At 38.8% G+C, this 13639-nt stretch overlaps 2 protein-coding genes across 2 annotated transcripts in view; one reads left to right on the forward strand and one right to left on the reverse strand.

Annotated features, from left to right (window-relative positions):
- DOPEY1 (dopey family member 1) overlaps positions 1–13034 on the forward strand; it is a 161728-nt gene extending 148694 nt beyond the window's left edge. Inside the window, exons 32-35 of the mRNA XM_006892160.1 lie at positions 407–462; positions 1495–1659; positions 6127–6256; positions 12418–13034. Of these exons, the coding sequence (XP_006892222.1) occupies positions 407–462; positions 1495–1659; positions 6127–6256; positions 12418–12723 (657 nt within the window). The 3' untranslated portion in view covers positions 12724–13034. The remainder of the gene's footprint in view (positions 1–406; positions 463–1494; positions 1660–6126; positions 6257–12417) is intronic.
- A 57-nt stretch (positions 13035–13091) lies between these two features.
- Positions 13092–13639, reverse strand: part of PGM3 (phosphoglucomutase 3) — a 34679-nt gene continuing 34131 nt past the window's right edge. Inside the window, exon 12 of the mRNA XM_006892161.1 lies at positions 13092–13163. Within this exon, the coding sequence (XP_006892223.1) occupies positions 13092–13163 (72 nt within the window). The remainder of the gene's footprint in view (positions 13164–13639) is intronic.

The following is a 13639-nucleotide window of genomic DNA, read 5'->3' on the forward strand; positions in this document are numbered from 1 at the left end:
CCTGCAAACAATAAAACCCTCCCAAGCCCACCTACACTATTCGTTCTCCCACCCCAAACCATACCAGGTCACCTTTTGTCCGAAGACTTGAAGGGTGGAGATAATGAGAATCGGTAAGGAAAAGAAAGGGATCGATCCCTGTAAATCTAGCATTTGTCATTTTCCTACCAAAGAAAATCTGTTTTAATATTTTATCAGCTTAAGGAAAAAAGAAAAAAACAAAACCTGTATTTTTTTCCACGATGGCCTCTGTCAAATGATGAGCAAGGTTCTGTGCAAATTAAATATCATTGAAAATGTAGTGTAAAATGCATTTTTATAGTAATGAAAATATAGTGTAGAGATGACTTAGGACAGATTATGTATCCAGTTGAAGTAAATAAGCAATGTATTTTATGGTCTCCAGGTACAAGTATTTTTACTAATGGAACAGGAACTCACTGCTGATGAAGATATTTCACGGTAAAATAGAATTCATTTCAGTATTATTAGTGTTTAATATTTTAAAATTAACCAGAATGTTCCTTACCAACTAGTGTAGTTTTATCTATATGCTTTTTCTATTTAGTTCCCTTATTATTAACCTGATCATTTTTAATATGATGCACTTTCACTTTCACTTATTCCTTAAGAATTTTGCAGTAAACTGTTGATGTTTGTATGTAACCTCTGGCATCTAGACATAAATAGAGCTTAAAATGGTAACTGTCTGAAGCTGCAGGAGTCATGGTAGTTTGGTGCCTCAGATGTGTGCCCTCGACACTAACAGCACAGAGCAGAATTTAGGGCAATGTTTTTAAACTTCATCCTGTTGAAGAGAGGCAGCTTCTCACTGTGTGACTAAGTATAGCTTGTTTTTATTAAAGAAGGAAATTTTATAAAATAAAAACCCCACACATTGAAAGTTTATTAGAAAGACTTATATACAACTAAATGTAAACGTTGGCATTTCCTCTAAGACAGATTGCCTGAATCTTTTTTTTTTCCTGTTGCTGGTGTGCAGAATCAGTCTCCTGTATGAGTAGCTGTGTTTATTATTCTCAAAAGACTTTCCATTAGGGGCAGAATATGGAGTAGTGGGGTTTCTTTGTAAAAATAATTGGCATCTTTATATTCCTTACATCTGAGAAGGTACTATGGACTGCTTTTTAACATTCTAAAAAGTTCAAGAACAAAGCACATTTTTAATTTGAGGATTTTAAAATTAATTTAATTGTGACTTTACCAATGACTAGTATAATTCAGTCCTAATGATTATGAAAAATATAGCTCGTGCTCACTTGAGCAGCACATATACTAAAATTGGAACAGTATGGAGAAGATTAGCATGGCCCCTGTGAAAGAATGACACGTAAATTCTTGAAGCATTCCATATTTTTAAAAGAGAAAAGAAACAAAAAATTAAATAAAAATGAAAAAAAAATTAGCTAGATTTTGCAGTAATTGCAGGGGTGGGTAGGTGCAGCTGCTGACAGCACTGTCTCCTGCCTGCAGGACATCAGGCCCGTCTGTAGCTGGTCTGGAGACAACCTACACAGGAGGTAATGGCTTCTCTACTTCCTACAACAGCCAGCGGTGGTTAAACCTCTATCTTTCTGCTTGCAAATTTTTGGATTTGGCTCTGGCTTTGCCTTCTGAAAATCTTCCTCAGTTTCAAATGTAAGTGAAAACAAAGATATTAAATTTATTTTTTAAACTAATTAATGTACTTGCTTGGTATGTAAAACTAATTAAAAATTATTTGTATAAGTTGAATATTCATAACATGAGAATATAATTGTTTCTCAGAGGGGAGAATGGCAGTTACTGGAAGTAAAGGCATCATTCACTCTTCTTTCCATGAGGGGGTCAGAACCCTCCCCTCCCCAAGCTGATTGAGTTTACAAAGCTGAAAATTTTTGGAAGTAAATAAGTTTACTTATCTACTCTTACTTCCATGGGTGTGTCAGAACCCCTCCAAGCTGCTCTTCCATTGAGTTTATTGTTGTTATGTGCCATCGAGTCACCTGTGACTCATAGCAACCCTATGTACAGCAACCCTAAACTCTGCTCTATCCCATGCCAATCTTACTGTCTCCAACACACCTACCCCCATTATCCCAGTCACTGAATCAGTCTCATCCAGGGTCTTCCTCTTCTGCACTGTCCCTCCACCCTCCCAAACCAAGGACTGGTCTCTCCTTGCAACATGTCCAAAGTATGTCTGACGAAGCTTCAGAATTTTGCCTCCAAGGAGCAGCCTGTTTTCACCCCCCTCCAGGTTGAATCTGTTCGTTTTCCTAGCAGTCCATGGTATATTCAATACTCTTCTCCAACACCACAGCTCAAAGACATCAATTCTCCTTCTATCCTCCATAGTCATTGTCAAGCTCTCTGATGTATGACAAGTGATTGCAAAGACCATGGTCTGTATCAGGCACACCTTAGTCTCTCCAGACTGACATCATTCCTCTTCAGTACTTTGGAGAGGTCTCTAACAGCAGACTTTGCCAATGCATTAGGTCTTTAGTTTCCTGGCTGCTGATGCCAAGAGTGTTGACTGTGGAGCCAAGCAAACTAAAGCTGTGAACAATGTCAATCTCTTCACCATCCATCCTGATGCTACCAGTCGGCTCTGTGGTGGTGAAGGAGGAAGTTCAAGCTGCTCCAAAAGAATTCTCAAAAAACAAGGCCCCAGGAATTTATGGTATACCAATTGACATTTCAACAATCAAATGCTGCCCTAGATGTGCTCACAGGTTGTGCCAAGAAATCTGGAGGACAACCACCTGACCAACTGACTGGGAGAGATCTATATTTGTTTCCATTCCAAAGAAAGGTGATCAGACAGTGTGGAAACTAATGAAAAATATCATTAATATCACATGCAAGCAAGATTCTGCTGAAGACTATCCAAAAATGAATGGAACAGCACATCAACAGAGGACTGCCAGAAGTGCAGGCTGAGTTTAGAAGGGGTCGTGGTACTAGAGATACTGTAGCTAATGTTAGATGGATCTTGGCTGAAACCAGAGAGCACCAGAAGAATGTCTTATCTGTGTTTCATTGACTATGCAAAGGCGTTTGGCTGTGTGGGTCACAACAAACTGTGGATAACACTGAGAAAAAAGAGAATCTCAGAACACTTGATTGTGCTTATGTGAAACCATTGAGTTTAGGAGGCTGTAAATTATTGGAAGAAGAGGCGTCCACTCTTACTTCCATGAGGGTGTCAAACCGCCTCCAAGTTGATTCTCCTTTTGGTTTAGGAGGCTGCACATTGCATTCGAGAAGACTGCCTATCTTTCTCCCTCAGAGCTTCCGTTGAATTTACGCTGAAAGGTTGACCTTTCAGCAGTGTACATCAGTACAAGCTACACCAAGTTCATGTGTATGTATTAGCAGACCATTCAGTTATCAAAGTGAATGCTCACTCTGTGTGAACCCAAAGCAAACCACACTAACTGCTGTCCAGTAATTTCTGACCTTAGCAACCCTCCATCATGTTTCCATGGCCTTCTCCCTCAATAGCTAGTGCATTTGAACTGTGAGTCTTTCAGTTTCATTATGTACTACACCACCAGGGCTCCTTACTGAATGTAAAGCATTTGGTGTATATAAAAGTCAGAAGTTTTTAATTTAGTGATGATGTGCAGTTAAACAGAATGCATGTTCTAGAAGATGACAGACAGGGTGTTTAGGCTGCATAAGAGTCCTTCCTGTGAGGGACAGAATAGAGAGCTTCTCAGGAAAGTTTAAACTGAGGTGAAGAGTAAGGAGTGAGATGTGAGTAGAAGCTGCAGTGGAGTTGCTGTGTCTTCAGTATTGAAAGATCAGAATTGTTAGAGCAGAGAACTGAGAGAAGAGGCTGGACATGGGCAAATCATGTAAGAGTTTATAAGCTAATCTAAAGGATTTGAACTTTATTCCAAGGATATCTTTCTGAACCTTTATAAGGAGTCAACAGTAGAAAGTTTATCTTGGCTACACAATGTGAAGGGGAAGCTCTGGTTCCCTACAGTCTGTAGGGAACTGCATTGCTAACCGAAGACAGTGTATCTCTGGTAATTTAAATCTCCATAAGAAAGACAGGCAGTCTTTTTCTGGGCACTTGGTAACCTCAGAAACTCAATGAAGGATCAGCTGTGAGTCAGTTCTAATTCAATATTGTTAGGTGCCATTGAGTATGACTCATAGCAAGCCCACGAATATGCCTTGAACCCAGGACTGTCTGATGCCATTCATAATCTTTGACACACTTGAGCCCACTGCTCAGTCCGTCTGGTTGAGGGTCTTCCTTTCTGCCAGCCTTTGACCTTTCCAAGCATGATGTCCTTCTCCAGGGAATATCCTCTCCTAGCAACATGCCCTCAGTATGTGAAACACAGCTTCGCCATCTTTGTTTCCAAGGATATTTGTTCTTTTGGCATTCTTAATACTCCTCTCCAACACCACAGCTCAAAGGCATCAGTTTCTCTTCTGTCATCCTTATTTGTTATCCAGTATCTCAGAGGCATATAGCAAGTGATAGAAAAGACCATGATCTGAATCAGGTGCACCTTATGCAGCCCTGGATGTGCTCACAAGTCTATGCTAATAAATTTGGAGGACAGCTGCCTGGCCAACTGACTGGAAAAGATCCATATTTGTTCCCATTCCCAAGAAAGGTGATTCAACAGAATGTGGAAATTATCAAACAGTATCATTAGTATCACATGCAAGCAAAATACTGCTGGAGATAGTTCAAAGACATCTAGAACAGCACGTAGACAGGAACTACCAGAAGTTCAAGCTGGTTTCAGAAGAAGTTGTGGTACCAGGGATATTAATGGCAGTGAGAGAAAGAGCAAAAGATACACACTGAAGAAAGCACTGGGAAAAGGGAGGACCAGAACTCAGGATGTTTTCTGTAAGATGATAGTGAATTGGCCTAACGAGAAGGCTTACAATTCCCTTTTCTTAGATACTCAAGAATGTTCAAGTAGTTTATTTAAATATACAAACTTTAAAAAATTATAGGTAAACTACAATAAACTTTTATCAAAATGTACCTAATTTGAAGTTTTATCCACAAGATCAAAAATAAATTGGTATAATGCATTATTCTTCTGAAGTAGTATATTAAAGGGCAAGACATCAGATTTTTTTAATACGTTTGAACATGCTTAAATCTCTAAAAATTAGTATTTTGCAAGCTTTTTTAATGTTCAGAATAACAGTAAGAACTAGAGACTATATCAGTTATCTTCTCCCCTTATTTGAAAACCATGTACATCTATCTATTCTGGAGAAATTCCAGTGATTGAATATTTGTTAGCACCGTGGCAGGCTTGAACAAGTTCAGAAAATACTACTAAAAGGAACTGCAGGAAGTGGTCAAAGTTCACGAGGAGATTTATATTCGCAGAGGTGATAGAAATGTACCCTCTGTACTAAGAACAGTATGAAATAGTATGCTTACTGTATTGACTTTTTATATACTGCAACTCCAATTACTAGACAATATTATTACTAGAAGAAAAGGTCATGAAGTAGTTTCCAACCTCGCTTCACAAAGAACAGCTCTTTCTCACTTCTTCGCTTGAGCGAGACAGTATTTTGGTCATTCTTTCTTTCATTGTACTATTTGATTCATAACGATTGAAAAATAAGAGTTTAAAAAGCTGTTATACAAAATAGTGAACATAATTAATGTCACTGACTTAAATTCTTTTAGCACTTTACCCTCAATGTGTAACATGTTGGAAAATCAAGTCCTTGTCATACTGTGTTATAAATATGCTAAATGATTGTAATGTACATTTAAGGATTTTCTGCCCTTTAACTATTATGGAAGGAAACGTGGAGCACTTTGTGCTCATATCTTCTTTATTATAGAACCATATGTGTTACATGGTACTTTACAAAAATTTACATATTCTCCTACTAATTAGTCCTGTAAGGTAGTGAAGAATTGTAGTTTCTCACACAGATGAAGAAAAGGCTCAAAAAATCTTGGAAACATGTCCAGGCTACCAGGGCTACAAGTAGCAAGGTTGACAGTTTTAATCCACATTCTTGGTGGATCCATGATCTACGGCATGTAGCCCCCTCCTGGACAGCACAGAATCGGTCTTATTGATGCTAATTGCATTCTTCTCTGCACAGGTACCGATGGGCCTTTATTCCGGAAGCCTCCGATGATTCAGGTTTGGAAGTCAGAAGGCAAGGCATACATCAACGAGAATTTAAACCTTATGTAGTACGACTAGCAAAACTTCTTCGGAAAAGGGCAAAGGTATTAACATTTATTTGATTTTGTTTTATGTAACTACAAAAATTGTTGAAGCCCCTGAGAAACTGGAGACATTTTAAAATTAAAATATTTGGGGAGAGGAGAATCCTCCATGATCTTATTATTTCCAGACTTTAAAAAGAATTCTTTTTAAAGGAATAGTTGCTTACCATATTGATCTTAAACTATTGATAGGAGAGCAATTCTCATTCTTGCTAACAATGTACTGATTTAAGCAACTCAGCCCATAACCAATTTTTGACAGCCTTTTCATTTTGGCTTGACATACTGATTTCCTCCCTTTTGAAAAAGAGTAAGTTGAGTTCTGCTGAAAATTATCCAAAAATGACTGGAGCAGTACAGCATCAGAGAACTGAGTGATGTGTTGGCTGGGTTTAGAAGAGGCTATGATACTACAGATATTATAGCTGAACACAGAGTACTAGAGGAATGTCTATGTGTTTCATTGACTATGCAAAGGTGTTTGACTGTGTGGATCACAACAGTCTGTGGCTGACTCTGAGAAGAATGGGAATTCCAGAACACTTGATTGTGCTTATGTGAAACGTACACTTGGACCTGGGCACAGTCATCAGAACAGAGCAAGGAAACACTGCATGGTTCAAAATTGGGAAGGGCATACGCCAGGGATGTGCCCTATCGCCATACCTTTTCAATCTATATGCAGAACAGATTATCCAGGAAACTGGGCTGTACAAGGGGGAATGTGGCATCAAGATTGGAGGAAAATCCATCAACAACCTGTGTTATGCAGATAACACAACCCTGCTTCCTGAAACTGAGGAGGACCTGAAGCGCTTGCTGCAGAAAATCAAGGACTGCAGTCTTCAATATGGATAGAAGATCAACATCAAGAAAACAAAGATTCCCACCACTGGGTCGTTTGGCAGTGTTTTGATAGATGGTGAGGAGACTGAGATTGTTCACAGCTTTAGTTTGCTTGGCTCCACAGTCAACACTCTTGGAAAGGAAATCAAGAGACAAATTCGGCTGTCAAGGACCTCTCCAGAGTACTGAAGAGCAACGACATCAACCTGGAGGCTAAGGTGCAGCTGATTAGGCCATAGTCTTCACAGTTGCTTGCTACGTTTCAGAGAGCTGGACAATGACTAGGAATGAGAAGGAGAATTGATGCCTTTGAGCTGTGGTGCTGGAGAAGAGTATTGAATATACCATGGACAATAAGGAAAACAAACAGGTTCATCCTAGAGAGGGTGAAACCTGGCTGCTCCCTGGAGGCAAGGATTCTGAGGCTTCATCTGACATACTCTGGGCACGTTGTAAGGAGGGATCCGTCATTGGAGAAGGACATCATGCTTGGAAGGGTGTCGGAACAGACAGAGAGGAAGACCCTCGATGAGATGGATTGATTTGAGTTACTAGGGTAATGAGGGTAGGTGTGTCAGAGACAGTAAAGTTGGCATAGGATAGAGCAGGGTTCAGGGCAGTTGTACATAGGGTCACTATGAGTCTCAAGCGACTCGACAGCACTTAATAACATACCTAACCTAAGATGCTCTTTAGTTAGCTGAGAACATTAACTTTTAATTTTAATATCCAACATTATGAAACTGTAGGAGGTACATTTGCCTTCATAAAAACCCTAGAAAATTTCATTTTAATTCTGAATAGGTACATATATTAATATTTTTATGGATTCTAAGGTCTTTACATAAAACTGAACATCAGAGAAACCATTTGAAAGTTGACATGATGGATTTTAATACTCTCTCCCCCTAAATTATTTATTTTTATACCTTTCAATTCTTAAAAAGAAAATTTTGTGAATATTAATAACATCTAAATAACTTTAATCTATTCCTGTCAAAAAGAAAACCTTTGAAACCACATAAACATATAACAGTATTAAAAGTCCTAAAAGATTTACTTAGTAACAGGTGAGAATTTAATATACCTGTAATATCTATCCAAAATGCCATGAAGAGAAACAGGGAAAATGCAATGATAAAAGGGATATTTAGAACATACCTTCCCCTACTAATAGAACTTATTACTGGGTAAGTGTCACTGTCCATTTGTTGGTGAGTAAGGAGATTGTATGTCTTAACATTTTAAAATAAACTTGGCAGTTGTATTTCACCAATCATAATAAAGGGAGAAATTACTAATGTCCTCCTTCCCAATTGGAATGCTAGAAACCTATTTTTTCAGTGTGTTTCATTTTTCATCTGACCTATAATAAAATACTTCAGATCCTAACTCAGTGCAGCTATATAACTAAATTTAACATTTCTCACAAGACAGTTTGCCCTTAACAAGTGAGTTACATATTTTCTTTTCTATGGTTCCTGTTCTTTGTTAATGTTGATATGACTCATTAAATAGATCTCCAGAACGCTCAACCTATGTTTCTTAAAACACTGCTATTTACCTCTTTGTATGCAATGAAGGTCATCCTTCAAGTGGAAAAATGAAATAAAAACATTTGCCGTTAAGGTTTTTATCCTTTTCTAGGTTTCTCTTACCTGAGGTCAACCACAATCTAAGATTGAGTAGTGTGATGAAATTCCACTGGCTCAGCCTTTGTCTAGCATATACATGCTGTGCTACCAATCTGTTAATCATTATTTGTTTACTGGGTCTAATTTAGAAACAATAATAGGAATGTACATATATGAGAAAATATATATAGGGTTCGGTACTAGTCATGGTCTCAGGCATCCACTGGGGTCTTAGAACATACCCCATTGTAATAAAGGGACTACAGTATATGAAACCAAACATCACTAGCCAGTCATCCCAGCTCACAGTTACAGTGACCCATAGGACAGATGAGAACTGCCCACAGAATTTCCAAGATGGTGCCTTTCTCCAAGTGACTGTTAGGTCTTTCTCCTGTGGAGAAGCTGAGGAATATGAACCATCAGCATTTCAGTTAGCAGCATGTTCAGCAGCTGTACCTTCCAGGGCTCTGGAAGAATTTATCTAAAGAAAAGAAAACCGAATCAACCCCTGTACCACCTAGTCAGTTTAAAGCCAGCAGCTCTTCAGAACAGAGTAGAGCTGCTTCACGAGGCCTCTGAAGGCTATAGGACACATGACGCCCCACCTTTCTCCTAGAGCAGCTGAGAAGTTCAGACTTCTCATGGTTCACAGCTGAGCTTTCTAGTCACTGTGCCACCAGAGCTCTGGAGGATAAACTTTGCAAAATATCTTTTATATCATAGCTTATATATTTTAAATCTTTCAGGACGCAACAAGTTATAGTTTTTGCCCATTAGTAGACCCTTAAAAAAAACCAAACCAACACTTTTTAAAAAAATTTGTGTGTGTGTGTGTGTGTGTGTGTACACGTGTGTGTACGCATGCACACGTGCGTGTATACCATCAAATTGGATCTGACCAGTACAGAAGATTGTCCCTCCTCCAGCAGAGCATATGGGATACAAACCACTCACCTCTGGGATTGCAGTACAGCTTCTTGCCACTAGGACAGCAGAGCTCTCCAAAACAATCAATACTCTTATCATGTTTTCTCTGGCCTTCAGAAATTTTCAGAAATGATGTCTAATTCTCAGTTGATCTAATTGTTTGTGAGTCCTGGTAGGTATTTTGATTGCTCTGGAATTTTCCAGTCTGTTACAGTGCACATTCAGACAGCAGCTCTGAGCTGTACTAAATCAGAAGGCTGTATGTGAAAGACACAAGGAAGTGGACTTAATGTGCCAGTATCTTCTTGAGGGATTGAATAAAATGAGGGGGCAGTTTGGATCCAAATACCCTGGATAGAATTTCTAGGTGTCTGGAAAAAGTACCCATGACAACAGATCTTTGGCAATAGGATAAATGACTGCAGGCACATGGATTTTTTTTATCCTTTCCATCTCATAGAAGTATTGAGTTTTTATAATACTTACCTTTTGCTCAAAACTTGTTCCAGAGTAAGAATAAAGTATTGTGAATGGAAACCATTTTCCCATCCAGATCACTATAAACAAGGTCTTCATGGCCAGCCATACATGTCACTGGAATAAAGGATGTGAGTTCTCCTCTTTCCTTCCACAGGACAAGGAGGAGGACTTTAAGGCAGTGATTTTGGAGGGATTGGAGATGACCAAGCATCAGGTGAGGGTGGCTTTTTGATGCTTGTGATACAGCAGCAAATGCTGCAACATCTAGACCAGATACTGAGGCACAAACTCAGGTCTGGATTCAACAACCATGAGTGAGGTAAACAGGAAGTCAGTCTTCAAATGCAGACCAAGGATGTCAGAAGTAGTCTGCATGGAACACGTCTGGGTTTTCTGAGGTGGATGTAGTTACAATGAAGAAGCTGGAACACGGGAGCACTCTAGAGAAGTGTGTAGTCTAAAAGGCACATACTGACAGGAACAGTAAGAAGAAAATAAAAATATAATCCTCTTATAATTGGATACTAGCTTTATGTATATGGTACAAGCTATTCCTTCACAGTCAGCATAAATACATTTCTCACAGACCTACATTTTAGCTGTCTCTGGGCTGGTTCCAAGTCATGTCAAGCCTATTTGTGACATGGATACTTTTGAGCAGCAGTCAGGCCTTTCCTCTGAGGGGCCTCTGGGTGAGTGCAAACTGCCACCCTTCCAGCTGTAATCAAGCATTTAACCATCTGTGCCACCCAGGCTTTTCTGCATACCTGCTAATTACTGTTTACACAATCTGATGTAAGGAACTACAGGTGGTGTGGTCAGTCACTGAATGGTAGCCAGGGATGGGAAAGCCAGCCAGGATTCTTTAATGTGTTGGATACGAAAAAGGAAGAGATAAATGCATTCTATAATCTAGGCTGGAGGTTGAATAATTGCTAAGAAATAAAGTGTTAAGGGGAGTTATGGGTGGGGATTTTTTTTTTTTTAAATTTTTGGTCATGGATAAAGAACTAAGTGATCTTCTCATGTTGTGTCCTGAAGGCTTCTGTTTTGACTTAAGTCTGTTTTCCTTTCCCAAAATTGTAATGTGTAAATGCAAACAAAACTTGCAAACACACACAGAAAATAAGCTATCCTTTGCAGACATTTATTTCATTAGGAAACTAGTGACATTAGTATGAGATAAACATTTCAGCAGCATTGGCATGTACAAGGCACAATCCTCCAGTTTACAAACTGTAACTCTGCTTCCTAAGTCTCATTTAATGATTTTCTTACCCACTTTGTTCTTTTATTTAGCATATTGTAATTTTCCTGATTCTGCCAAAGTTGAAAATCTCTAGGCACCTCATGATCTTTCTGTATAGACTGTTTACAGCTGATGGTAACATTTAGTTGACCTCATCAAAGAATCTCTAGGTTTATTTATATTTAGACAACAGTTTCCAAATGTATTCTCATTTGGCTTGGACATTGTGAGCCTGAGATTAGTCAGTTTTCCTCATTGCTAAGTGAGGCCCACTTACATGCTCCAGGTAAACTGCAGTGCCAGGACACTAACCAAATGATTATGACTCCAGCTTGGGTTTCTCCCCATATTCTTTATCACTGCAGGGCAGAGTTTCTCCCCTGCCATTGTTTCTTTGTGCTAGGTGGCAAAAATTAATGGGTCACAGGAGAAAGATGAGCAGTCTCCTCCTGTGTGATTTACAGTCAGTGAAACCCACTGGAGGGTCAGCTAGGAGTCAGTTCTAACTCAACGGCAATGAAGAGAGAGACTTTCTTGAATTGAGTCTGTCATTTAATTCAAAGAGAATGGGTTTGGCGTTTTCTCCCAGTCTGTCTGTCTCTCCAGACCAAGGGATCCTGCCCGGGAGCCCATTAATAAAGCTGCTTTAGCTTTCAAAAAAAAAAAAAGAATGAGTTCATTTACTAATGGTACAAGTAATTCATCTTCTCCCAGATTCTTAAATAGTCATTTTGTGACCTAGTAGTCCAAAATTATGGAAGCTTTTTGAGTATATACAAAGCACAACATAAACAGTATTATTTGATTCTCCCTGTGCCTGCCCCCACCGATTTTATTAAGTTATGTTTGCATGGACAGCCTGAGTAGAAAAGATTAGTAATGTCAGACTTCTTTACAAAGAATGTACTTAATAATGGAACCAAAAGTCCTCAGTTGAAGCAAAAGCTTTTACCTGCTATTTCTATCAAGTTTATAATGTGATTCCTCATCAGTTGCTATTTTGTTTGTTTTTGTTTCTACAGAAAACCCCAGAGGAAGACAGCTCAGGGCGGACGTTGGGTTGGGAGCCGGGGCGCCTGCTGCTCACCGTCTGTACTGTACGGAGTATTGAGCAGCTCCTGCCGTTTTTCAATGTCCTCAGCCAGGTCTTTAACAGCAAGGTCACAAGCCGAAGTGCAGGCCACTCAGGGAGCCCCGTCCTCTACTCAAACATCTTTCCTAATAAGGACATCAAACTGGAGAACCACAAACCATTTTCCAGCAAAGCCAGGCAAAAAATAGAAGAAATGGTAGAGAAAGATTTTCTGGAAGGGGTGATAAAAACTTGAGCACCACAAGTGACTCCATTTAGTTTAAATGTGTAAATTATTTAAAAAAAGAAAAACAAACAAACCACTGCTCTGAGTTGTATAGTTTTTGGGTTTTGTACGTAAGAAAACACATTTCAGGTTGTATTTAATTTAAATATTTGTAAATAAGAACAAATGTCTGAATGTGCCCTGAATCAAGTTTAAATATTGTTGGCTCATATTGATTATGGTGCCTAAGAGAGATCTATCTATATCTATATATATATATACATAGTCCATTGTTTTATTGTCTTGTCGTAAATTACAAAATATACACTGCACACTTTTTTCTATTGGTTTCAAGCTTTATTTAATTTAGACAGATGGGGGATGGTTTTGTCCTAGTATCAGAAAGATACCATTTCTTTGTCAATTCCAAGTCTTTGAAATATATTACAGTTGGTTTTTCTTCTGCACTCCTACACAAAGAGCAGAACAGAGGAACTAAAGCCACAGCCACATATCCTTGCAAGTGTACCTCTGTCATCTCAACCTCTCATTACAAAGTAGAAATGTACAAGAGTCAAGATATGTATGCTTCCGAAGTCCTGGTGAAGTCTACCTAATAAGGTAAGTCATCGCATTCCTTCTGAAGAACAAAAGTGGTGACCACTACAAAACAGCATTCTGGTGATGTAAATGGTACAAGGAGTCACAAACAGCTTTCCTTTTCATCAAATCCCATGAGTTCTCTCCTATACACACTATAAATGTTATGATTGGACCGTATACTAAAAATTTCAGTATTTTACATCTCTGAGATTGAAGTTAGAGGTAAGTTTGTTGGTTTGGCTTTTTTTTTTAATTTTTTTTATTTTTTTTTTTTTTTACAGAGGTTTTGGATTTCCATTCATTTATTGCTGCACTTTTCTCCCTGCCCACCCCTCCCCACCAG

This window comes from Elephantulus edwardii, unplaced genomic scaffold (assembly GCF_000299155.1).
Source record: "Elephantulus edwardii isolate Elephantulus edwardi_28Jun2011 unplaced genomic scaffold, EleEdw1.0 scaffold00111, whole genome shotgun sequence".
Classification (NCBI taxonomy): Eukaryota; Metazoa; Chordata; class Mammalia; order Macroscelidea; family Macroscelididae; genus Elephantulus; species Elephantulus edwardii.